The sequence below is a fragment of the Diaphorina citri genome, unplaced genomic scaffold (assembly GCF_000475195.1).
Source record: "Diaphorina citri unplaced genomic scaffold, Diaci psyllid genome assembly version 1.1 scaffold841, whole genome shotgun sequence".
Taxonomy (NCBI): Eukaryota; Metazoa; Arthropoda; class Insecta; order Hemiptera; family Psyllidae; genus Diaphorina; species Diaphorina citri.
This window is the reverse complement of record NW_007378273.1, coordinates 78,418-105,576: the sequence shown is the minus strand read 5'-3', so window position 1 is coordinate 105,576 and position 27,159 is coordinate 78,418. Positions and strand designations below refer to the sequence as shown.

Genomic DNA, 27,159 nt, shown 5'->3' with positions numbered 1-27,159 from the left:
TTTCTTTTTTTATCTTGACGTTTTGTTTTTTTTTTTTTTTTCGTAGAAAAAATATTAAAACTTTGTTTTTATATTTGTCTAATTTTAGTCTTTCCTCTTTCCGGTCGTCTTTGTACAGTTATACAGAGTCTTCTTTGTGTTTTGTGTATCTTTTAGAGAACCAAGTTTGGGTACTTTTGTTCTATGGCTTTCCAGCAGACAATGCGTACAATACTTCGAATTCATAATCATTTTGTTTCTCATTTTGGTAAAAAGCCTGGAGAAATAATGAAACATTGTCTGGCAAATATCTACTTATAGTTGTCAGAAGATAGGTCGACACAATGAATTGTAAATTCTAAAGTTTTACCTATTGTAGTTATATTAGACGTACCCAGGTTCTCATAAAATAAATAATTACCTATGTGCCTACTCAAATCGAAAATTTTTTTGCTCACTTGGTTTGTCTTTAGACCGCTATTTAGCCGGCTTGTGCAGTAATGTCCGGCAACAGGGCTTGAATACCAAATACCTTCCCATAAGGTACCTCTGTACATAGGTAAATAGGTATAGTTATTACAAGTCAAATAAGTAGGTATGAGAAATATAATATGAGAATTTTAATCAAGTAGGTAATCGATAAATACCAAATACCTTCCCATAAGGTACCTCTGTGCATAGGTAAATAGGTATAGTTATTACAAGTCAAATGAGTAGGTATGAGAAATATGAGAATTTTAATTCAGTAATCGGTCTTTAGACCGCTATTTAGCCGGCTTGTGCAGTAATGTCCGGCAACAGGGCTTGAATACCAAATACCTTCCCATAAGGTACCTCTGTGCATAGGTAAATAGGTATAGTTATTACAAGTCAAATGAGTAGGTATGAGAAATATAATATGAGAATTTTAATCAAGTAATCGATAAAAAATACAGAAACGGGTGCACAGTTCGGATGTAGGGTAATTAAATCGTGTCACGATTCTGTTTAATGAAAAAAATTGAAAAATCTTCTGCCTAAGTGACAGAAACGGGTGCACAGTTCGGATGTAGGGTAATTAAATCGTGTCACGATTCTGTTTAATGAAAAAAATTGAAAAATCTTCTGCCTAGGTACAGTATTAATAAAATATGTACTAATACAAAGTGTCCATCTGGACAACCGTCAAGGAACTATCCTGTTTAGAGGAGTTTTTAATACCTTATACCTATACTTACTCTTTGAATAGTCAAATAGGCATGTCAGATGTCAGTTCAGTAAATCAGTAGGTATATGTAGGTAATAGGTTTCTTCCGAGAGGTATATAGGTACATATCTTTCTTATGGTGATACATAGGTAATTATTACAATACCGGAGTTTGCAAAGGTTTTCCTGTACAGGGGCGTTAATTTTACCTACCTATAGTCCAACTGTCTCAATGAGACTTTTTTAAGGCTTTAATGGCAGAATTCTTACTTAGTAAGCTCTTCCACCCAACTGGAGACTTATGACACTCATATACATTATACATAGGTACCTATGCGAAGTTACGAAGCTTTTTCTACAAAATATTTGAAGGGTAAAATTCATCATTTTGTCAGATACGAAGTTCTTCCATTTCATTGGGAGGTAACTTCCACTTTTGAGGGAGTTAGGATTTGGTTTGGATTTCCCTGATGAATTTGCATCTTCTTCACAATAGGAAATATGAAGCAAGATAGGTACCTACCTAAAACCTATTTTCGTACCTAGAGAATTTAATTGACAGCTTTATTAGGTGTTGGGGGAGGAGGAGGAGGAAATCTATTGGGATGAATAATGAATATTTTACATGGAAATTCACTGAGTTTTCACGTTACCTGTTGGCCTGAATTTTGACCCTTGGTTGGGCTTGCAGAGATCATGTTTTGCTCTTGGGTTCTCCGGACCTCGGGACCTACATTATCCTACAGACCTGTTTTCTAGCAGTACCTATACCTAACAATACTCTATCTAAGAGTTCGTATACCATTTGTTTTGCGTTGTCTATAACAATAATAATAAAAACCTTCATAATGGCCAACATTATTCTGACTTTAGAAGTTATGATCAAAATTTTTTTCGAGATTTTCTCTTATATCACACGTGTCCATATTCAGCATGTTGCGTTTCCAAACATCATTAGAGTTGGATGTTGGATTCCTCTTGTTTCCTATCCTCATACTCCATTAAATACAAAAATCATTACAAAGGAAGAAAAAAAAATCCTAATACACGAAGCAGATGAAGAATCTATTGGGATGAATAATGAATATTTTACATGGAAATTCACTGAGTTTTCACGTTACCTGTTGGCCTGAATTTTGACCCTTGGTTGTTGGGCTTGCTGAGATCATGTTTTGCTCGTGGGTTCTCCGGACCTCGGGACCTACATTATCCTACAGAGTACAGACCTATTTTCTAGCAGTACCTACCTACCTAACTATACTCTATCTAAGAGTTCGTACTTATCTAGTACTTACCTATACTCTATCTAAGAATTCGTACCACTTGTTTTGCGTTGTCAATAAAATATGTACTAATACAAAGTGTCCATCTGGACAACCGTCAAGGAACTATCCTGTTTAGAGGAGTTTTTAATACCTTAAACCTACTTACTCTTTGAATAGTCAAATAGGCATGTCAGATGTCAGTTCAGTAAATCAGCAGGTATATGTAGGTAATAGGTTTCTTCCCAGAGGTATGTAGGTACATATCTTTCTTATGGTGATACATAGGTAATTATTACAATACCTATTCCAAACATCATTAGAGTTGGATTCCTCTTGTTTCCTATCCTCATACTCCATTAAATACAAAAATCATTACAAAGGAAGAAAAAAAAATTCCTAATACACGAAGCAGATGAAAACTGAAATACTTTGCCGCATCTATTTCCACCGTGAAACTGAGGTTTTCTGGTATACAAATCAAAATGTGAGACTTCACCACACCTACCTAGATGTTTGTGTTTTTAATTGCAAAAAGAATCTTTCAGGGAGGTTTTTTTTTATCATCAGAAAAAAGGGAAAACCGCAGAAGAAAAGCAGATGAAGACTGAAATAAAAACAGCTTGAGGCCCAAGTTGGGAAAAAACGAGGGCAAAGAATGGGAAGTATAAAAGTAAACTTTCTCTGAACTTTAACGCTAAAGTCAGAGATCGTAAAATTTTATTTTAATTTTTCGTAATTCCGTTGTGTTTTTCTATAAACGAAAGTTGTGTATTCATTTTCATGTCTCTCAAGGGAGTCGAAGCTTATGCTTTTATCAACGATACCCCGGAGTCAGAAAGCAGTGCTGGAGATTTTGGATTAATAAGGTCATTGGAGCCAGAACTCAGTGCAAGAGGTCGGGGTGACCTAACCTTGGTTAAACTCAGAAAACAGTGATTGATGGATAGTGGTTATGCTTTTATCAACGATACCCCGGAGTCAGAAAGCAGTGCTGGAGATTTTGGATTAATAAGGTCATTGGAGCCAGAACTCAGTGCAGCAGGTTGGGGTGACCTAACCTTGGTTAAACCCAGAAAGCAGTGATGGATAGGTTTGGTCTAATAAATTAAAACCTTCACTAACTCCAAGATGGAAATCAGTAATGCAGTATGCTTTTATCAACGATACCCCGGAGTCAGAAAGCAGTGCTGGAGATTTTGGATTAATAAGGTCATTGGAGCCAGAACTCAGTGCAGGAGGTTGGGGTGACCTAACCTTGGTTAAACCCAGAAAGCAGTGATTGATGGATAGTGGGTTGGTCTAATAAATTAAAACCTTCACTGAACTCCAAGATGGAAATCAGTAATGCAGATTGGAGTGGGAGTGACGTAAAATAATAAGGTCAACTATTGATGACTATTCCTACAAAGTAAACAAATCTGTCTTGGGGAGCGAATAAGAGCTTTACTCGGTTTCTCTGATCCTCTACTGGGGAATAATATTGATTTACCTACTACCACATAACTCTCTACAGTTCTTACTAAGATAACCTACAAAGTAAACAAATCTGTCTTGGGGAGCGAATAAGAGCTTTACTCGGTTTCTCTGATCCTCTACTGGGGAATAATACTGATTTACCTACTACCACATAACTCTCTACAGTTCTTACTAAGAGAAGTAGGTAAGTAGGTACTTTGTCCATAAATTTCGTACTAAAAGCTAAAAGGTAACCCCCGTAAAGGTATAAAGTTCCTACTTATGTCCTCCCCTCCTATTAGGCGATATTTTCTTGGTCAATTGCTTCGCAAGTAGTTGAACTGATACAATATGTTGTTCAAATCAAGACCGACATAAAAAACTATAAAAGAGGCATAAAGAAAAGAATAGGGGAATAGTCTGTAAAAGGGAAATTTATTCAGAAAATTGTGTATTCATACCCTGATTTGATTACATCAGCTCCAGCAGTAGATATACGAGTATATATGATGTATGTACCTGTCTAACTAACTGATATAAGAAAGAAATGTGTATCAAAATGATGAAAGGAAATGAAGTTTTCCCTCAGATTTCCATCACATACCTATTTAGGGAAATTTATTCAGAAAATTGTGTATTCATACCCTGATTTGATTACATCAGCTCCACCAGTAGATATACAAGTATATAATAATATGATGTATGTATAGGAATAAGGAATGTGGTGTTCCCCCTTGACAACACACAGTGCAATGGTGTTGTGAGTTGCTCGAAAGTTTCTGTTTTGGACAGTGATATAGGAAAGCTCTGCAGATTAGTCATTAATATTTTATTTTTGGACAGGTTGAAAGTAGTGGGTAGACAAAAACAAATAATGATACATATCCTACCCAGCTATCTCTACAGATTTCTTGTATTCTGGTAACAAGGCAGGTAACGAGGTATTATATAGTTGTTATTTCATTGCGGACAAATCCAAGCGAACATTTGGGCCGGCTACAATCCTGACAAAAATTACTCGTTTGGAAAATTCAAATATTGAAAATTCCCCCTTCACAAAGCCTCCCAGACTAACTGTAAAATTGTTGCAATAAATCCCCAAACTAAACCCGGAGAAGGGATAGAATACCAAGGGTACAATAATAATCCTAGGAATTACTATTTTGGGTATGGGATTATAAAAGCCCCCTCACCGCCACTCCAACTTTTCCTGGCTTGCAATGTCCTCCGAGTGAATTTTAATGAAGGAAGAATTTTGATATGACATGACATGGAATTTCACCTCCACACTCTCTCACCCACCACCAACACCACATCTCACTCACAAAATAAAAAGTTCAGACCAAAGTTATGAATTTGTTCTCTCATTTCCTACAATGTATACTTTTTTCTGCCTTTCTGTTTTTGGGTCTTGATAAAAACTTTCAGAAAATGCTCACCTTTTATACGTTTATCTTGTCTCTTGCCCACCACCAACACCACATCTCACTCACAAAATAAAAAGTTCAGACCAAAGTTATGAATTTGTTCTCTCTCATTTCCTACAATGTATATCCCCACCACCAACACCACATCTCACTCACAAAATAAAAAGTTCAGACCAAAGTTATGAATTTGTTCTCTCTCATTTCCTACAATGTATACTTTTTTCTGCCTTTTCTGTTTTTGGGTCTTGATAAAAACTTTCAGAAAATGCTCACCTTTTATACGTTTATCTTGTCTCTTATTTTTCACATTGTGTTGTGAGTTGCTCGAAAGTTTCTGTTTTGGACAGTGATATAGGAAAGCTCTGCAGATTAGTCATTAATATTTTATTTTTGGACAGTTGAAAGTAGTGGTTAGACAAAAACAAATAATGATACATATCCTACCCAGCTATCTCTACATATTTCTTGTATTCTGGTAACAAGGCAGGTAACGAGGTATTATATAGAAAAACTGAACGGGACGCCGGGACACCCCCTGAAATTCGGGACTGTCCCGGCCAATTCGGGACGTTTGGCAAGCCTACCTAGGTACACACCTACCTACCTGTCTAACTAACTGATATAAGAAAGAAATGTGTATCAAAATGATGAAAGGAAATGAAGTTTTCCCTCAGATTTCCATCACATACCTATATGTATTTAGGGAAATTTATTCAGAAAATTGTGTATTCATACCCTGATTTGATTACATCACCTCCAGCAGTAGATATACGAGTATATATGATGTATGTATAGGAATAAGGAATGTGGTGTTCCCCCTTGACAACACACAGTGCAATATAAGCTGGAGAATGATATCGAGGTGCCTCTTCCATATCACACTCAAAGATAACTTTACAAGAAAATTGGGTTATTTCAAACCCATCTATTATCCCTCAAGTATAGGTGGTACCTATCTTCTTTCTCAAATATTCGACGGTAAAAATAGAAAAATTTCAAGAAATATCGAAAAAGGCATAGATATAATCTAAAAAGCCTAGGAGAATTTTTTATTACACGAATTCGAAAGCTAAAGGTTTGTATTATGGATTAGGGAATAAGGAATGTGGTGTTCCCCCTTGACAACACACAGTGCAATATAGGCTGGAGAATGATATCGAGCTTTATGTTTTGCACATCATTAATTGTATCGAAATTTTGTGCATGAATCTGGAACTTGCAAAGACAAGGTGACAAAAATTCAGATTATTCGAGTTATCGAGTAAAGAAAGCGCAATATCAGCCTAGCCGATGCTAAAAAGGCCCCTATATCTTCCTCTATGACATCTTCGTCGAATATACAAAAATTCAGATTATTCGAGTTATCGAGTAAAGAAAGCGCAATATCAGCCTAGCCGATGCTAAAAAGGCCCCTATATCTTCCTCTACACTTGCAGATTTCAAGCACTCAAAAGCTTCCTGAAAAACTAACCAAATAGTCAGCTTTCGCCAAGTCTTGTTCAATTAAAAAAGAGTCACATAAAACTAAAAGAGAAACAAGGAAAGGATACATTTTTCAAAATTTTAAAAATATGGTACGCTTTCGTGTAACTGCGAAGAACAGAAACGTACCCACACTCAAAGATAACTTTACAAGAAAATTGGGTTATTTCAAACCCATCTATTATCCCTCAAGTAGGTGGTACCTATCTTCTTTCTCAAATATTCGACGGTAAAAATAGAAAAATTCATGAAATATCGAAAAAGGCATAGATATAATCTAAAAAGCCTAGGAGAAATTTTTATTACACGAATTCGAAAGCTAAAGGTTTGTATTATGGATTAGAAAGATGAGTGATGGTCTAAAATCAATATAGGAAAAAAACCTCTAAGCCTTTTAGCTATCTCGAGGGAATACACGGGAAATGCAGGGATGATGGAGAAGTATTGTACCAACACAATGCTTGGATGCTATGCCAGTATGTACGGCTATGTATGTTCTTGTTTATTTTGTAGGTAAAAATATAAACGCAGACATATACAGGGTGTGGTCAATGTTGAGAAAAAGAAGGCGAGCTGGGTCTAAGATCAGTAAGATTCAATAACAATTAAGTTTGACGTTGTCATCTGAACAACAGGTTTTACTAACATATTTTTAGTAGGCTAGCGGCTAGCTAACTAGCTATAGTTCTTCCAAGTATCCCTCCATGACAAAAGTTAAAATGTTTCCTAGATAGCTTTCTGAAACAGTAAAGAGCAAAGTCCCTTTACCACCAAAGCCTTTTTAACTTTCCAGTCCAAATTGTCAGTAAATAGTAAAACTTGGGCAAACTACAAGTGAGTTCTTTTAATTTTAAGAGACTTTTCCTGTAATAGGCGTACGGAAGACACTCAAAAGCTTCCTGAAAAACTAACCAAATAGTCAGCTTTCGCCAAGTCTTGTTCAATTAAAAAAGAGTCACATAAAACTAAAAGAGGAACAAGGAAAGGATACATTTTCAAAATTTTAAAAATATGGTACGCTTTCGTGTAACTGCGAAGAACAGAAACGTATTTGAAATTTTCCCAATGTGTCCCTGGAGCCTCGTATGGCAATAATTTTATAATAATTCACCATTTTATTTCCAACCCCAGCGAGAAAGCTCGTGGCCCGAGAAATATTATTTCTTGATTTATTCAACACTCTGTGAGGAGGGAATCAACATGATTGAAATTTTAATTAAGTTGAAATAACCTATAGGTATAGCTAGGTACTTTGCTCGAACAATGGGGTTAGGATTGATGGCCATTTGAAATTGAAAACGAGAACTCCCTTGGAAAATTCCCCTTTTATATAAATTTGGTCCATAGAGGAAATTGGCCGAACTCAACAATAGGTTTATTTTGTAGTACCTATGTACCAATTCCCCTTTTATATAAATTTGGTCCATAGAGGAAATTGGCCGAACTCAACAATAGGTTTATTTTGTAGTATGTACCAACAAAAATGTAAGCTCGAACAATGGGGTTAGGATTGATGGCCATTTGAAATTGAAAACGAGAACTCCCTTGGAAAATTCCCCTTTTATATAAATTTGGTCAATAGAGGAAATTGGCCGAACTCAACAATAGGTTTATTTTGTAGTATGTACCAGCAAAAATGTAGGCATTTTTGTTGGAAGTACCCATATTGTGTACCGACTATAAGTACATTAGTACTAACGAACTCGTAATCATATACCTACCTTCCTAACCCTAACTTAAATATGTACCAAAACGTTTTTCGCTTTATTGAATTGAATATTTGGCCTAGCGTTTCGGTAGGATATAGGATATGAACCTCCATTTCATATTCTATTCCAGTTATAATTTCGGCATTCTTCAGAGCATTATGAAAAGTGTAATATCACGGTGATATGTAGGGTAACCACGTACCTATCACCTACATACCTACCTATATACTTTAGTTACCTTTGTATATATCTATACATATAGACTATAATGTGGGGCTTCATGGTGATGGTACACTGCAGATATCATGCGAAAGTCCACATTGAGAATGAGTAATGAGGGTGAGAGAGAGAGAGAGAAAGAGAGAGACGGACTGGTCTTTCCTCTTCCATTTTCTTTCTCGCCTTCCTTTGACTCCTCGGAATATTTTCACTTTATTACGTGTGTGATTCTCTCGCCTACCTACCTACGTTTCTTCTTTTCATGATTTTCTTCATCGGGTCACGCGAATTATTCAAATTCTGAAAGACTTCGAATTGAAATTCTCTTTAGATTCACCTGGGACTCTTGCCACGCGCAGGGGATTGGAAGTTTGGAAAGCTTTTGACACTGTGCACTCCCCAAACTTCTTTGTAGCTTTTCTTGAAAGATTGGTATTCTCCTTATGAGTCCGGAAATTCAGAATGTATTAGGTTCTTACTCTACATAGCTCTGTAAGTAAGTACCTTTTGTACATACTTGTATGTAAGTAGGTAATTCTTTTAGGAAATTTATACATTTGTTTTGTTCATCAAATTTGCTCTGTGGCCTTTTGCTGACTCATATACGAGAAGGTACAATAAGTAGGTTGGTAGGTAATATTATTAGTTGCCTGTATAAGTTGATATTTACCTTGGAGGTGTCTTGTTATGTATTGACCTTTAGAATAGAAGGTGAATCTTATAGGCATAGTTTGAACATTGTTCTGCAACGCACATTCACACATGGATGTTTTTTCCAAAGGTTTCTTTCCTTTAGCGACCTTTCTCAAATAAAATAAATCATGTTTATTATCTTCTTTGTGAATGCAAGTTACAAGTATAATTATCCTTCTTTTACTCGTGTAATACTTCCCTAGTTCTCTAGTCAGTACTCTTATGCCGAAGTTCAGTTTCCATATGGGAGAAGGTACAACAGTAAAGGCCCCACTCCACTGATGTTTTGTTGTTCAAGATAAAAAGCTGACAACCTGACAAAAAGGAGGGTGCTAATCAGAAACGATAATATTTGAACTTCTCATTATAAAATGTCTTCAGACGGGATACGAGTGTTTCGCTAATTTGATAACAACGCCTTATCCCCATATGAAACATCTGAAAAGGGCTCCTCCTCCTCAGGATGTTTTTCATGCCAAGATCCAAGTATGGACTGTAGATAAGTTAGGTACTAAAGGTTTTAGTACTCATCGTAATAACATTAAAAAATATTAGGTAGGTACCTTATTACTACATATATTTTTAGAAGCAACAATTTTCAAAGAATGTCAAAAACTGAACAAAATTATCTTCAAGACAATTTGAATTTTCGCCTTTTCCTAATAAAGTTAAATGAAAAAAATTTCAGCTCTTTTTAAAGTCAATAAATTTTAAGCAAAAAACATCATCTCTAGCTTGTAAAAAAAGGCCAAAAGCCTGTCAACTGACGTTTATTACTTCTCGGGTCGGGAATAGACGTGCGGTTTTAAATTTCATATTGTCCAAAAGCCTGTCAACTGACGTTTATTACTTCTCGGGTCGGGAATAGACGTGCGGTTTTAAATTTCATATTGTGCGAGGAAAAAAAAAACGTGCAAGATAAGGAATTAGCTTTCTGTAAAAGCATAATTTTTAGACAGAAATGCTGAAAAAAGGGAAAAGGGAGAAAAAGAAGTGTAAGAGGGAGAAGGAGAAAAAGAAAGGGAAAGTTAAAGATTTAAAATTGTGCACAGGTGCGTATGGAAGAAATAAATCTAGGTATGTATACCTACCTACCTAATTTGAGCCTACAAAGGTCTCCAAAATCCATACAAAAACAGCATTTTGATTCGAAAAGATTTCATTTAAACTTATGTAGTCTGCAGCTACCTAATTTTGCATACCTACCTACCTAATTTGAGCCTACAAAGGTCTCCAAAATCCATACAAAAACAGCATTTTGATTCGAAAAGATTTCATTTAAACTTACGTAGTCTGCAGCTACCTAATTTTGCCAAGGCAGGTAACAAGGCAGGTAACAAGGCAGGTAACGAGGCAGGTAACAAGGCAGGTAACAAGGTAGGTAACAAGACAGGTAACAAGGCAGGTAACAAGGCAGGTAACGAGGCAGGTAACAAGGCAGGTAACAAGGTAGGTAACAAGACAGGTAACAAGGTATTATCTAGTTTGTTTTTGCCTCTTCCATATCACACTCAACTAATTTTGCAACGACCCCAAAACAATCACACAAAAAAGAAAAATTATTCAACAATTTCACCAACAAAATGTCAGAGATCATTTTTTTGTTTTTCACTTAAATTTAAATTTGAAGTCCTGACTTGCACCTCTAAACAAACCCCTTGGAAAAAAAACCTCTTCTTTTAAACCCCTTCACATTTTCCGTAAAATAATTAAACTTATTTCCCTTGTTTTGTTCCTGCTGTTATTTTTTGTGAACTCTTACAAATTCTTAACAAGTCAGTTTCGTCTAAAACAAACAAAAGCTTTCGTAACACATCTGATGTTTCAAAAGTTCTCGTACTGGTTGCTAAGGTTAGATGGTTATTCATTTGGCATGTAATTCATACAGTAACCCTTTAACTGATTCCCGTCCACCGAAAAGGTTTTTACCTATACATACCTAGTTACCCAATCTTTTGTTGAAACGACGATATTTTACAAAATCTAGATCTGTACCTCCGTATTTTCTTGATGTCTACATATAGTTCAGTTACAAATAGGGTTGCCAACCGTACGTTATTTCCCGGAACAATCCGTATCTCTAAACAAACCCCTTGGAAAAAAAACCTCTTCTTTTAAACCCCTTCACATTTTCCGTAAAATAATTAAACTTATTTCCCTTGTTTTTGTTGCTGCTGTTATTTTTTGTGAACTCTTACAAATTCTTAACAAGTCAGTTTCGTCTAAAACAAACAAAAGCTCTTGTAACACAACTGATGTTTCAAAAGTTCTCGTACTGGTTGCTATAAGGTTGGATGGTTATTCATTTGGCAAGTAATTCATACAGTAACCCTTTCACTGATTCCCGTCCACCGAAAAGGTTTTTACCTATAGGTACATAGTTACCCAATCTTTTGTTGAAACGACGATATTTTTACAAAATCTATAGTTAGATCTGTACCTCCGTATTTTCTTGATGTCTATAGTTCAGTTACAAACAAAGCCATAAAGGTTGCTACTGGATTTAGGTGTTGATATTTTCGAATTAGAATGTTTGACAAGACATAAATAACCATAGGCGGTTCTTGCCTAAATGTTTGGGGGGGCTTGATTTTGAAGGTACACCTTCAAAATTTTGATTTAGCTTTATGAAAAAAATCTGTTAAACATATCACACGACTTTCCTTATCCTATTGAATGATGCTTATTTGAGTATTATTTTACCCTAACTTTTACGATATCTCTAACTGTTTAGTCGGTATAGCTGAAAACCGCCAAAAAACGGTTGAAATCCGTCCAAAAACCCGTAACTAAACGTTTTCTGTTGCATCCTTGTCACATTTGTGAACTACATACCAAATTTCAAGCCTCTAGCTCATACCGTTCCCTAAGCACTTCCGCTCCTAAAACAATCCACTGCATTTCCCATTTCTAGATCCCAGACATTTCCTTCCGTTTCATAAAGCACCCTTCTATCTTAAATCCAGTATTCCTTATCAATTTTGAAGCCAGGATTCTATCAATTGTCTATCCATTCGAGTATACATGAGAGTTTGAAAGTTTTAAAACCTGTCAGTTTCATTGTGCTGACTGAGGTGAATAGGCACATTTTTGGTCTGATTCAGAGCCTCTCTTAGGTTCCAATAACTAACCTAACCGAATGAAAACCGTATATGCTTGTGAAACTGGCCTTATTATTTCGGCATTCTTCAGAGCATTATGAAAAGTGTAATATCACGGTGATATGTAGGGTAACCACGTACCTATCACCTACATACCTACCTACTTTACCTACCTTTGTATATATCTATACATATAGCCTAAATATTCTCCCCCAGTTTGTGTTTCCATGCACACCCTTATTTCCAACTTGAGACGGATTGTTGTTTTTGAATTTTCTTTATTGCCCCCCTCATCGGATGAAGAAAAACTCCAGAAACTTACCTTTTCTCATAGGCCTTCTCTTGCATAGTAGACATTAGGACTTACCTACTACCCAAATGTCTAGTAAGGTATCATCATTCCAACATTATTATAAAATTTAGTACCTACCTAATCCAAACAAATATACCTACAAAGAATTATAAATAAATTTGTGTGTGAAATTATGAATCTACCCAATTAATGGATAGGTACAACAATAAAATTATGTATTCTCTATTACTTAGTATGTACCTGGTTAACCTGGTATTAGTGAAATTAGAAATTAGTGGATGTGTCAAACACTCGACTGCTGGAAAGTCCTGCGATGAAAAACGGAAAGTAGGTAAAGTACTCTTTACTCGCGCCATACATTTCAAGTTTAATAGTTAATTAGGTATTAACTTCACTATATTTCGTTTCCATGCACACCCTTATTTCCAACTTGAGACGGATTGTTGTTTTTGAATTTTCTTTATTGCCCCCTCATCGGATGAAGAAAAACTTCAGAAACTTACCTTTTCACATAGGCCTTCTCTTGCATAGTAGACATTAGGACTTATCTACTACCCAAATGTCTAGTAAGGTATCATCATTCCAACATTATTATAAAATTTAGTACCTACCTAGTCCAAACAAATATACAAAGAATTATAAATAAATTTGGGTGTGAAATTATGAATCTACCCAATTAATGGATAGGTAACAATAAAAATATGTATTCTCTATTACTTAGTATGTACCTGGTTAACCTGGTATTAGTGAAATTAGTGGATGTGTCAAACACTCGACAGCTAGAAAGTCCTGCGATGAAAAACAGAAAGTAGGTAAAGTACTCTTTACTCGCGCCATACTTTTCAAGTTTAGTTAATTAGGTATAAACTTCACTATATTTATAAACTACACTATCTTCAGATGAAGTAAGTAAACAAACGATTTGTTCAACAATGAGCTCAAACAAAGTGTCAGCACTTCATATCTAAACCTGCTTCTATTCTTTCAGCCATTGCATGCGGTATGTGTGGGGCTTCATGGTGATGGTACACTGCAGATATCATGCGAAAGTCCACATTGAGAATGAGTAATGAGGGTGAGAAAGAGAGAGAGGGAATTTTTTTTTTTTTTTTTTTTTTTTTTTTTTTTGGTGAATGAGCCAAATTTTCAATCCAATTTTGGTGTCTAGATTCCATTCAAATTTCTAGACAGCATGTCTGTTTCGACTGCCTTCTGCATCCTCGGTTTCTCACTGCATGCTGTGCGTACACATTTGAAATTTAAATAGAAATCCAACATACGGCACGCGGAGGTGGAGAGCAATTTCTTCGTACGTGATCTATCGTAGGGTAGCAAGGTAGCATTCAGTTATATTCTCTCTCATCTGTGCTATAACGAGACATGTATGCTGCTATAACGAATGCTACTCGTATTCTACGAGTTTGCTGTAGGTACACGAAATGACAAAATAGAGATCAAGCTCGAAGACAGAAAAAGAGTTTTACTCAGTAGACATTGGACATGAAGATTTTTCATAAAGGTACCTACCTCGTAGTTAAAGTGAACTGGAAGAATCAAATTTTCTTACACGTTTTTACTTCCGTCTTTTGAGTGTTTTATGAAGATTTGCTATGAATAGGTCAGTACTAAAAAATAATAGAAAACTGGTGAAAGATGAGACTGCCAAAATACATAATCAACTGGTGTCGGTGATGGTTCCTTTTGCTTTCCACTTTGAAGAAAAATGACATGACATTAGGATTAGGAAGGTACTTCTTCATTTCACTAGGCTTTCTTCATCAGGATAATGGTATGTAAGAATAAAAATCCCTACATAAGTAATGGGAAAATTCAAGCGACGAAATGCATTACACCCAAAGCCATATGAATATTTTTTTAACGTCTGTATATTGTTTAGGGGGTTGTTGAAATGAAAAATCTTTGCTGGAAAAACTCAAGCCCCCCTTCTTGATAAATTTAAATCATTTATCACCGCTTTGACAGTCTGAATTTAGGTGCGTGTGATTGTGCGTTTCTGACGGTGCACGGTGCAAAAGAAACTTGAAAAGTCGGATTAGAAATGTTAGAATATAGGAAAAGTGCCGCTTTTCCTCTTCAGAAATGCAGCGGCTGTACTAAAGCTGTTGATTTTTGAGGCTGTATACTCCAAAATAGGTAGTCCAAAATGTAGGCACTGCCGTTATTATCATAAAGAAAAGTGAGTTCTTTTTCAACGCAAATAAAAAATATTAGCGATTTAAAGGGTCTTCCTGTAAATATTACCTTGAATATAAAGGGATGAATATCATAAAGAAAAAGTTCAATCACTATTTTTCTCCAGGTGTCAGTTGTACTTCACAATCGCCCCATCAATCAGCCATCAAAACTTTCAACTTTCTGCCCCTTCATAGATAGTTGGATGTAAATTTCTCCCCACTAAGCACTTCCGCTCCTAAAACAATCCACTGCATTTCCCATTTCTAGATCCCAGACATTTCCTTCCGTTTCATAAAGCACCCTTCTACCTATCTTAAATCCAGTATTCCTTATCAATTTTGAAGCCAGGATTCTATCAATTCTCTATCTATCCATTCGAGTATACATGATAGTTTGAAAGTTTTAAAACCTGTCAGTTTCATTGTGCTGACTGAGGTGAATAGGCACATTTTTGGTCTGATTCAGAGCCTCTCTTAGGTTCCAATTACTAACCTAACCGAATGAAAACCGTATGCTCGTGAAACTGGCCTTATTATTTATTACCTATGTTATGCAATTTTCTCCATGATATCAAAAGTCTTTTGAAAATTATAAGGCTGGAGCATGATGTGAGGCGTTGGAGTCTCATAAAAAAAGTATTCCGACAATTTTCTAAAGTGATGTTGTTCATAAAATCCCAAGTACGAGTAGGCACTAAGGTATGATTGCACTCGCACTTGTGTGAATAACTCTCACCTTCTTCCCTTCTTGTTGAAGTGAAAACCACGCTCACATCTTTTATTTATTGTCTTAATAAAACTAGAACGCCGAGGTAGAAAAAACACGAGATTTTTTTAAACTCGAATTCATAAAGGAAAACTTTAACTGCCATAAAAATATGTCACGAAATATTTCAACACTTCGAAAAAGCCATAAAATTTTATACCCAACTCTCTGGATGGTTATGCTAGGGAATCATGTCAGCGAGGTGTTTTTCCAACACTAAACTAGTGCTTCCATGCTTTTTATGGCGGATTGCATAAAGAGGGTATGCGTTCAGTTGTCGTTACCGTCGGGTTTTTGATACCCTTCTCTCATTATCGTACCATGCTTTTTATGGCGGATTGCATAAAGAGGGTATGCGTTCAGTTGTCGTTACCGTCGGGTTTTTGATACCCTTCTCTCATTATCGTACATGTCTGAGCAGTTTTACGAGGATTTTCCTGTTTGTTATGAGAATCGGGATTAATAAAAACTGACCCAGTTTACATAGTTTTGAAGGAAGGTAAGGATTGATTCCTCATGGTGTCCTTTGTAGGCACTAGATAAAGTGTCAAATACGTCATGCCATAGTTTCAAAACCAGAGCTTAATTAAACATTCTGAACACTCGAATCTAAATCCCTGCATTTTTAGCTATTGGTGTTTCCAACAACCTTAATGCTTTATTTTCAAGCATTCTTTCCACACAGGCTCCAAAAAGCTAAGTAAATACTCGGAAGTCTACTTATTCTTTACGAGGATTTTCCTGTTTGTTATGAGAATCGGGATTAATAAAAACTGACCCAGTTTACATAATTTTGAAGGAAGGTAAGGATTGAATCCTCATGGTGTCCTTTGTAGGCACTAGATAAAGTGTCAACTACGTCATGCCATAGTTGCAAAACCAGAGCTTAATTAAACATAATAATGATCGACGCAAAATTTCTGAACACTCGAATCTAAATCCCTGCATTTTTAGCTTTTGGTTTTCCAGCAACCTTAATGCTTTCTTTTCAAGCATTCTTTCCACACAGGCTCCGAAAAGCTAAGTAAATACTCGGAAGTCTACTTATTTCAAGCTAATTACTTTACAAAGAAGATAATGAGCCTAAAAATAACCCAGGAAAGAAAATAAAAACATCTTCTCCTGATATATTACGTATGCTATGTGAATATCTATACAGGGAGCTTTCTTTTAAGATAATAATTTTCATAAAAGCTTTTCCAAGACGAAGAAATACTGCACAATGAGTTCCCATTTATTTTCGGGTGCTTGTTTCCCAATCATTGTCATGGTTTCGTTGAGTCATAACATGATGAAATCGTGATATTTGCAGGAAGCATTAGAGTATCCTATTCCAGACAGAGGGCCTAATTGCAGTTCTACATATTCGTATAAGTACCTACGTATTTCTACTTTGGGAAAAATAGAAGAAACATATTTGCAGGAAGCATTAGAGTATCCTATTCCAGACAGAGGGCCTAATTGCAGTTCTACATATTCGTATAAGTACCTACGTATTTCTTCTTTGGGAAAAATAGAAGAAATATTAATTGATAGATAAAAATATGTAAGTACTAAGTAGTTAGCCCAGGACATAATGAGAGAACTACCTTAGATCTCTTCTATTCTTCTGAAGTTACAGTTTTGTGAGCACCTACTACATACCCACAAAAACATTTTTATCAGAATGTTTTCCCGCAATATACCTACGGTATCTCACGATTAGGAAGGAAATACATCATGTATCCCACATCACATCCCATATCCGCGTAGAAGCCTGAGGAAGTACAACCTAGGAAGTTGAGAGAATAAAAAACAGTTACAAACAAAGCCATAAAGGTTGCTACTGGATTTAGGTGTTGATATTTTCGAATTAGAATGTTTGACAAGACATAAATAACGTAGGTATTGTGAAACAACACAATTGAACAATATTATTCTGTATCGTGTTGGAAAATGCTTAAAAAAAATATATTGAATAAAAAACAAGAATGAAGATATAGTGCGTATACCAAAGTGAACAATGAGCATACACATAAATTATCCGACAGTAACTTAAAGTCGTTACCATCATGCTCATTCCATTCTCTCTTTATCCATCTTCTTTTCTTAGTATTATAATTGTATTTAATTTTCATTTACTTGGGCTAATCTAATTGATTGGGTCTCTATTGTCAGCCTTTTTGGCGGCGATCGACTTCATGGTAGGTACCAGATTTTCTCCTTAGTCCCCAGTATGTTTCACATATTCTACGCATAAACAGTATCTGCGAATGTATAACAGACATAACTGAGCTAAATGGTTTCCTCAAATTATATACTTTGATCCAAAGGTAAACCTAGCTAGACCCTTGACAAATGGAGTGTGCCTGAAGGCATGTGATGTGTTCCAATCCACTCGGCCCTCGTCATTTAGATCCTATCCTACAAATTCTCTTACAATTTTTCATTCTTTTCTGTTACAGGTGAAAGTGATGTTGAAAATCTCCAAAGCCGATGATTCGCTGACGTCAGCGGCCTCCTCAGCTTCACCCCCATTCCTCAGTGTGGACAGCAGGAAGCGGCAGATCACTCTATTGGAGCCGGGAGGGATTGGGATTCAAAATGGCGCCCCTGAACTCATATACAATACATTACCTATAGGAAACAACTCGCATTTAAATTCTGTTGCTGATGCAAACGGCAGTAGACTTTTTTAGGTAATCTTTCTACACGTTATTTTTCATTAGTTTTAATAGATATGCCAAATTTCCTTTCAGTTTTGGTGGATGTGCCAAATTTCCCTTCAGTTTTGGTGGATGTGTCAAATTTTACTTTTTCCTTACGGTGAATGTGCCAAATTTCCCCTTCTCATTTTTAGTATATGTGTCAAATTTTCCCTTCAGTTTTGGTGGATGTGTCAAATTTTCCCTTCAGTGTTGGTGGATGTGCCAAATTTTCCCTTCAGTTTTGGTGGATGTGCCAAATTTTCCCTTCAGTGTTGGTGGATGTGCCAAATTTCCCCATCAGTTTTGGTGGATGTGTAAAATTTTCCCTTCAGTTTTGGTGGATGTGCCAAATTTCCCCATTAGTTTTGGTGGGTGTGCCAAATTTTACTTTTTCTTTACGGTGGATGTGCCAAATTTCCTTTCAGTTTTGGTGGATGTGTCAAATTTTACTTTTTCTTTACGGTGGATGTGCCAAATTTCCCCTTCTCATTTTTAGTATATGTGTCAAATTTTCCCTTCAGTGTTGGTGGATGTGCCAAATTTTCCCTTCAGATTTGGTGGATGTGTAAAATTTTCCCTTCAGTTTTGGTGGATGTGCCAAATTTCCCCATTAGTTTTGGTGGGTGTGCCAAATTTTACTTTTTCTTTACGGTGGATGTGCCAAATTTCCCCTCCTCAGCTTCACCCCCATTCCTCAGTGTGGACAGCAGGAAGCGGCAGATCACTCTATTGGAGCCGGGAGGGATTGGGATTCAAAATGGCGCCCCTGAAGAGCGAAGAGTGGGGGTGGCGGCGCCCAAAATGTTCGCCTTTGATGCCATCTTCTCTGATGAACCACAGGTAAGCTGAGCTACGCTACTCTGAGCACTGAGAAAAAACTAGGGTGCCGACAGCCTAATCTGGTGACTTTGGTTCCGGCATTCTAATATTGAACTCTATATTGGGAAGCTCAACACTATAATATTAATATAGCATTCTAACAGCCTAAATCAGGGGGAGTAACCCATTAAAAGAGTTCTTCCACCCTAAACTTGTGGCACCCTGTCAATTTTTTTTTTTTTTTTCACTCTCAGTGAGCTATTCCGACATCAAACTTACTTTTCCTTAATAATTTTACATCATGTTTGAATGATACTTGGGTTTGAAGATAGGTAGGTTCTGGAAACAAGGAGATTTCGAAATTTCATTACTTTAACGAACAATACTTAATTACAAATTTCTAAACAAAACAATGCGTAAGAGGGAAATTATTTCGCCTTGACAGTAAGAGAAATTAACTTCGTTATGAATTATGTTTACCTTATTCCCCACTTTGCCTTTTTCCAATGAAGCTCCCTTCTTATTTGGACTTTCTAGTGACTTGGTATGCTGTACAGTTGTTTCAAATGTTTCGCTGTTTAATGTTTCGGATATTTCAAAGACAAAGGTTGATAATTGTCATATCGTTTACTAATAACAAATTATGTTGTACGGTCTACGTTAGGTGTGTAGGTATTCTCTTGGTTTGAATATACCTATGTACCTACCTTTCTTTATCTCGTCTCCTTCTCCCAACATCCTTCACAATACCAAACAAAAGTGGCAGATTTTATTCCATGAATATAATATTAGATAGACCAAAGAGAATTCGCGATCCCCGATGGCCGCTCCCCAATAACGTTGCTGAGGTGTGTAGGTATTCTCTTGGTTTGAATATACCTATGTACCTACCTACCTTTCTTTATCTCGTCTCCTTCTCCCAACATCCTTCACAATACCATAGTATTTAGTATTAAGTAGTATCTATAGGTTTGGTATACCTAGTCCTGAAAGGTTTGTTTTCGAGACGGCTTTACTCGTGCCCATTATTTCCACAATCACCTTGTAGCTGAAACATCACTGTCTGTGCAATTGTGAACTTTCACTTAGATTTGGCCAAAAGTTTGTAAAAAAAAAATCATCTCAAGAACCCTTCAAAGTTGGGCCCCTTATTATTATAAACTTTACGTCGTTATCAAGTTAGTGTGCCCTTACCTTAACTTTGAGCGTTGTCTGTTGCATTTTTATCTCATTAAAAACATTTTCAATTCTTCCTATGTATATACTTATTTACAATTGTACATACCTAAGTAGTGCGGGAATAATTGATTCTGGAAGTTAATTTTTGGGCTGGACATTCAATGAACGAGATGGAAATTTTTCCAGTTTAATTTAGGACCTGGAGGAGAACTTTCCTAGTCAACCCTTATTGATGACATTTTCTGCACTCAGAACAAGAGAGGGAGTCAAACTGTTGAGTCATTAATAGAAAAAAGCCTTCAAAGGTCTTATAGTCTTTCTCAATAGCGGCGCCCAAAATTTTAAATGGATTTTCCGTTTTCAAAAAATAATTTATGACCTTCTCCTCCTTTTGTTTGGGAAAAAAGTAAAAAAGAAATATGTTTCCTGTCTCAAAAGGGAGAACCACCTAATTGGTTTATAATGCTTTTAGTTTGTTATAATTTTCACTTGATTTTTCACAGTTTTCCCCTAATCGATTTTATTTTGACATTTCGTGTAAGTACAGCAGCAAATACCAAATTGGGAAGAAACTTGTTTCTGGGGGTGTTAAAGAATGTTTAATGGCTGTTTTGGGACTTGGTCTTAGGCAGGAAATTATTTATATCTAGTGTATAGCCCTAAATAGCGGAACTTTGGTCCGGAATAACGGCCGAACCATATATTTTTTACGACTATCAGAGGTACTTTTCCTTCAAATACCTATTTCCCGGAATTCAGAAGATAGGTACACTTGAAACAAAATTGTTTAACTTTCAAATGCAAAAGTTCTTCTACGCGAATGAACTTGTAGTTAAAGCGCTTTATTTTAGATAGGTACACTTGAAACAAAATTGTTTAACTTTCAAATGCAAAAGTTCTTCTACGCGAATGAACTTGTAGTTAAAGCGCTTTATTTAAAAAAAAGTTCTTCTAGTCATTCGAACCAGCGATTTCAAATCATTTGGAAATTTTATTTCCGAAATTCGACTTCTTGTTCGGATGTCAATTTTAATGAAAGTCGAACGAACGGAAAGGAAAGCAAACTTATTAACTTTCCTCCAACTTTTTTTTCTCTTCGTATTTTTGTCAATACCAAACTTTTTCTCTCGTACGTTCTCTTTTTTTCCGTCAAAGTCTCTCTCCTTGGTCTCTTTTTTTCGTATCAAAAAATATATTTAGAATTCTGTCGCCGTATTTCATGCAAGACAAGACGAGCAAAGAAATGTCGGGCTATCTCTTGTGGCCTACGTATCGCACATGTTTCTATCTCTGGATATTTTCAGAGATAAGAAGTGTCAACTCAAGAGAGAGTTTGTCCCAACCTCGTATTTTCAGTCATGAAATGCTATCGAATTAGAGATTATTAGGGTCTATAACTCTATGTATGTGGAACATTACTTACTTAACTGAAAAACTTCACTTTAATAACTACCTTGTATGAATTGTTTTTTATTTGACTCTCTAGCTTAAACAGGGACCTTAGAATATCAGTTGGTGCTTAGGTGCGCACAATTACCCCACTCTCCCCAGTAGGTAGTGTAGTGTAGGTAGTAACGTACTAGTACGAATGTATAACGTACAGCGTACAGGTGCATGCAGCATGATTCATAAATCTGGATCTCTAGGCCTATGCATGCCTTAGTTCCGGGTAAAAATCGGGAAATCCGTATTTTTTCACCATTTTGCTAGTTTGTACCGTATATGCCGAAAAAAAAGTTGGCAACCCTAGTTACAAACAAAGCCATAAAGGTTGCTACTGGATTTAGGTGTTGATATTTTCGAATTAGAATGTTTGACAAGACATAAATAACGTATTGTGAAACAACACAATTGAACAATATTCTGTATCGTATTGGAAAATGCTTAAAAAAATACCTACATATATTTTTTGAGAGAGAAAAAAAGACATTAATCTATGACAGAGCATTCAGTTATAGTAAATAGCCTTTGCCTCATATACAGCGTAGCTTAACATAAGTCCCTCTATGTGGACAGACAGACAGACAACACCGAAGGGAATACAATAGCCCGTCCACTATACCCGCCCCTGAAGAGCGAAGAGTGGGGGTGGCGGCGCCCAAAATGTTCGCCTTTGATGCCATCTTCTCTGATGAACCACAGGTAAGCTGAGCTACGCTACTCTGAGCACTGAGAAAAAACTAGGGTGCCGACAGCCTAATCTGGTGACTTTGGTTCCGGCATTCTAATATTGAACTCTATATTGGGAAGCTCAACACTATAATATTAATATAGCATTCTAACAGCCTAAATCAGGGGGAGTAACCCATTAAAAGAGTTCTTCCACCCTAAACTTGTGGCACCCTGTCAATTTTTTTTTTTTTTTTCACTCTCAGTGAGCTATTCCGACATCAAACTTACTTTAATTTCCTTAATAATTTTACATCATGTTTGAATGATACTTGGGTTTGAAGATAGGTACCTAGGTTCTGGAAACAAGGAGATTTCGAAATTTCATTACTTTAACGAACAATACTTAATTACAAATTTCTAAACAAAACAATGCGTAAGAGGGAAATTATTTCGCCTTGACAGTACAAATTCTCTTACAATTTTTCATTCTTTTCTGTTACAGGTGAAAGTGATGTTGAAAATCTCCAAAGCCGATGATTCGCTGACGTCAGCTTCACCCCCATTCCTCAGTGTGGACAGCAGGAAGCGGCAGATCACTCTATTGGAGCCGGGAGGGATTGGGATTCAAAATGGCGCCCCTGAAGAGCGAAGAGTGGGGGTGGCGGCGCCCAAAATGTTCGCCTTTGATGCCATCTTCTCTGATGAACCACAGGTAAGCTGAGCTACGCTACTCTGAGCACTGAGAAAAAACTAGGGTGCCGACAGCCTAATCTGGTGACTTTGGTTCCGGCATTCTAATATTGAACTCTATATTGGGAAGCTCAACACTATAATATTAATATAGCATTCTAACAGCCTAAATCAGGGGGAGTAACCCATTAAAAGAGTTCTTCCCCCCTAAACTTGTGGCGCCCTGTCAATTTTTTTTTTTTTTTTCACTCTCAGTGAGCTATTCCGACATCAAACTTACTTTAATTTCCTTAATAATTTTACATCATGTTTGAATGATACTTGGGTTTGAAGATAGGTACCTAGGTTCTGGAAACAAGGAGATTTCGAAATTTCATTACTTTTAACGAACAATACTTAATTACAAATTTCTAAACAAAACAATGCGTAAGAGGGAAATTATTTCGCCTTGACAGTAAGAGAAATTAACTTCGTTATGAATTATGTTTACCTTATTCCCCACTTTGCCTTTTTCCAATGAAGCTCCCTTCTTATTGGGACTTTCTAGTGACTTGGTATGCTGTACAGTTGTTTCAAAGACAAGGATGTTTCGCTGTTTATTGTTTCGGATATTAATTTCAAAGACAAAGGTTGATAATTGTCATAAAATTACTTACCTACATCGTTTACTAATAACAAATTATGTTGTACGGTCTACGTTACGCAAAGACAAAGGTTGATAATTGTCATAAAATTACTTACCTACATCGTTTACTAATAACAAATTATGTTGTACGGTCTACGTTAGGTGTGTAGGTATTCTCTTGGTTTGAATATACCTATGTACCTACCTTTCTTTATCTCGTCTCCTTCTCCCAACATCCTTCACAATACCATAGTATTAAGTAGTATCTATAGGTTTGGTATACCTAGTCCTGAAAGGTTTGTTTTCGAGACGGCTTTACTCGTGCCCATTATTTCCACAATCACCTTGTAGCTGAAACATCACTGTCTGTGCAATTGTGAACTTTCACTTAGATTTGGCCAAAAGTTTGTAAAAAAAAAATCATCTCAAGAACCCTTCAAAGTTGGGCCCCTTATTATTATAAACTTTACGTCGTTATCAAGTTAGTGTGCCCTTACCTTAACTTTGAGCGTTGTCTGTTGCATTTTTATCTCATTAAAAACATTTTCAATTCTTCCTATGTATATACTTATTTACAATTGTACATACCTAAGTAGTGCGGGAATAATTGATTCTGGAAGTTAATTTTTGGGCTGGACATTCAATGAACGAGATGGAAATTTTTCCAGTTTAATTTAGGACCTGGAGGAGAACTTTCCTAGTCAACCCTTATTGATGACATTTTCTGCACTCAGAACAAGAGAGGGAGTCAAACTGTTGAGTCATTAATAGAAAAAAGCCTTCAAAGGTCTTATAGTCTTTCTCAATAGCGGCGCCCAAAATTTTAAATGGATTTTCCGTTTTCAAAAAATAATTTATGACCTTCTCCTCCTTTTGTTTGGGAAAAAAGTAAAAAAGAAATATGTTTCCTGTCTCAAAAGGGAGAACCACCTAATTGGTTTATAATGCTTTTAGTTTGTTATAATTTTCACTTGATTTTTCACAGTTTTCCCCTAATCGATTTTATTTTGACATTTCGTGTAAGTACAGCAGCAAATACCAAATTGGGAAGGAACTTGTTTCTGGGGTGTTAAAGAATGTTTAATGGCTGTTTTGGGACTTGGTCTTAGGCAGGAAATTATTTATATCTAGTGTATAGCCCTAAATAGCGGAACTTTGGTCCGGAATAACGGCCGAACCATATATTTTTTACGACTATCAGAGGTACTTTTCCTTCAAATACCTATTTCCCGGAATTCAGAAGATAGGTACACTTGAAACAAAATTGTTTAACTTTCAAATGCAAAAGTTCTTCTACGCGAATGAACTTGTAGTTAAAGCGCTTTATTTAAAAAAAAGTTCTTCTAGTCATTCGAACCAGCGATTTCAAATCATTTGGAAATTTTATTTCCGAAATTCGACTTCTTGTTCGGATGTCAATTTTAATGAAAGTCGAACGAACGGAAAGGAAAGCAAACTTATTAACTTTCCTCCAACTTTTTTTTCTCTTCGTATTTTTGTCAATACCAAACTTTTTCTCTCGTACGTTCTCTTTTTTTCCGTCAAAGTCTCTCTCCTTGGTCTCTTTTTTTCGTATCAAAAAATATATTTAGAATTCTGTCGCCGTATTTCATGCAAGACAAGACGAGCAAAGAAATGTCGGGCTATCTCTTGTGGCCTACGTATCGCACATGTTTCTATCTCTGGATATTTTCAGAGATAAGAAGTGTCAACTCAAGAGAGAGTTTGTCCCAACCTCGTATTTTCAGTCATGAAATGCTGTCGAATTAGAGATTATTAGGGTCTATAACTCTATGTATGTGGAACATTACTTACTTAACTGAAAAACTTCACTTTAAAATAACTACCTTGTATGAATATTTACGTACTACATCCACAAATAGTCGACGCCCGTCCTTCGACATCGATGGTCGATCGACGAGGTGAATCTATGTTGTCGAGGTACGGTTTCAGTCAACATCGATCGACCACGATGTCGATCGGCGATCGTCGACTATGTTTGGACACAGCTTAATAAGTAAAGTACCAAGTTAAGTAAGTTTTGACTTGTGATCTATGTAAGTTAACGTTTAAGAGCCTCGTAAGAATAAAAGTAAGTACCATAAGAAAGAACGTATACGGGATTTTTTCCAAGACTATAAGGGAATGCAGAGAATCCCACATGAGAATTCCTCGAACAAAAAGGGGACAAAAGGGGAAGAAAAGGTACAAAGGGGGCAAAAAGGAGCCTTACAGAAAGAAGGAAGAACAGAAGAGATAGAGGAAGAATGAGTGAGAAAGAAAGAGGATGAGAGCTCAAACAAGCTGGGCCCGTCCCTCCGGGAATTTTTTAGCCCGTAGTTTATTCGATCGTGTTCCAAGAAAATCAGTACCTACCTATGTACCTACCTAATTTGTTTAATATTCAGTTTATTATTGTTATTATTGATTTGATTTTTGATTTTACTTTCATCTTTCATGTATTGATTTAAAATCAAGACTAGAGCCCGTTCTCCCTTTATTCTCATATACAATACATTACCTATAGGAAACAACTCGCATTTAAATTCTGTTGCTGATGCAAACGGCAGTAGACTTTTTTAGGTAATCTGTCTACACGTTATTTTTCATTAGTTTTAATGGATATGCCAAATTTTCCCTGTCAAATTTTACTTTTTCCTTACGGTGAATGTGCCAAATTTCCCCTTCTCATTTTTAGTATATGTGTCAAATTTTCCCTTCAGTTTTGGTGGATGTGTAAAATTTTCCTTTCAGTTTTGGTAGATGTGCCAAATTTCCCTTCAGTGTTGGTGGATGTGCCAAATTTTCCTCCCACAGTTTTGGTGCATGCGAATATTCTTTGATTTTTTTGGTGAATGTGCCAAATTTTCAATCCAATTTTGGTGCCTGAATTCCATTCGAATTTCTAGACAGCGTGTCTGTTTCGACTGCCTTCTGCATCCTCGGTTCCTCACTGCATGCTGTGCGTACACATTTGAAATTTAAATAGAAATCCAACATACGGCACGCGGAGGTGGAGAGCTATTTCTTCGTACGTGATCTATCGTAGGGTAGCAAGGTAGCATTCAGTTATATTCTCTCTCATCTGTACTATTCTGTGCTATAACGAGACATGTATGCTGCTATAACGAATGCCACTCGTATTCTACGAGTATGCTGTACACGAAATGACAAAATAGAGATCAAGCTCGAAGACAGAAAAAGAGTTTTAGTCAGTAGAAATTAGACATGAGGATTTTTCATAAAGGTACCTACCT

General features: G+C 36.3%; 1 protein-coding gene across 1 annotated transcript in view; it reads left to right on the top strand.

Moving 5' to 3' along the window:
- The window catches only part of LOC103512467 (kinesin-like protein GA13060), a 55,280-nt gene that overhangs the window by 10,421 nt on the left and 17,700 nt on the right, over positions 1–27,159 (top strand). Inside the window, 1 exon segment of the mRNA XM_026825924.1 lies at positions 23,090–23,299. Coding sequence (XP_026681725.1) covers positions 23,090–23,299 — 210 coding nt within the window.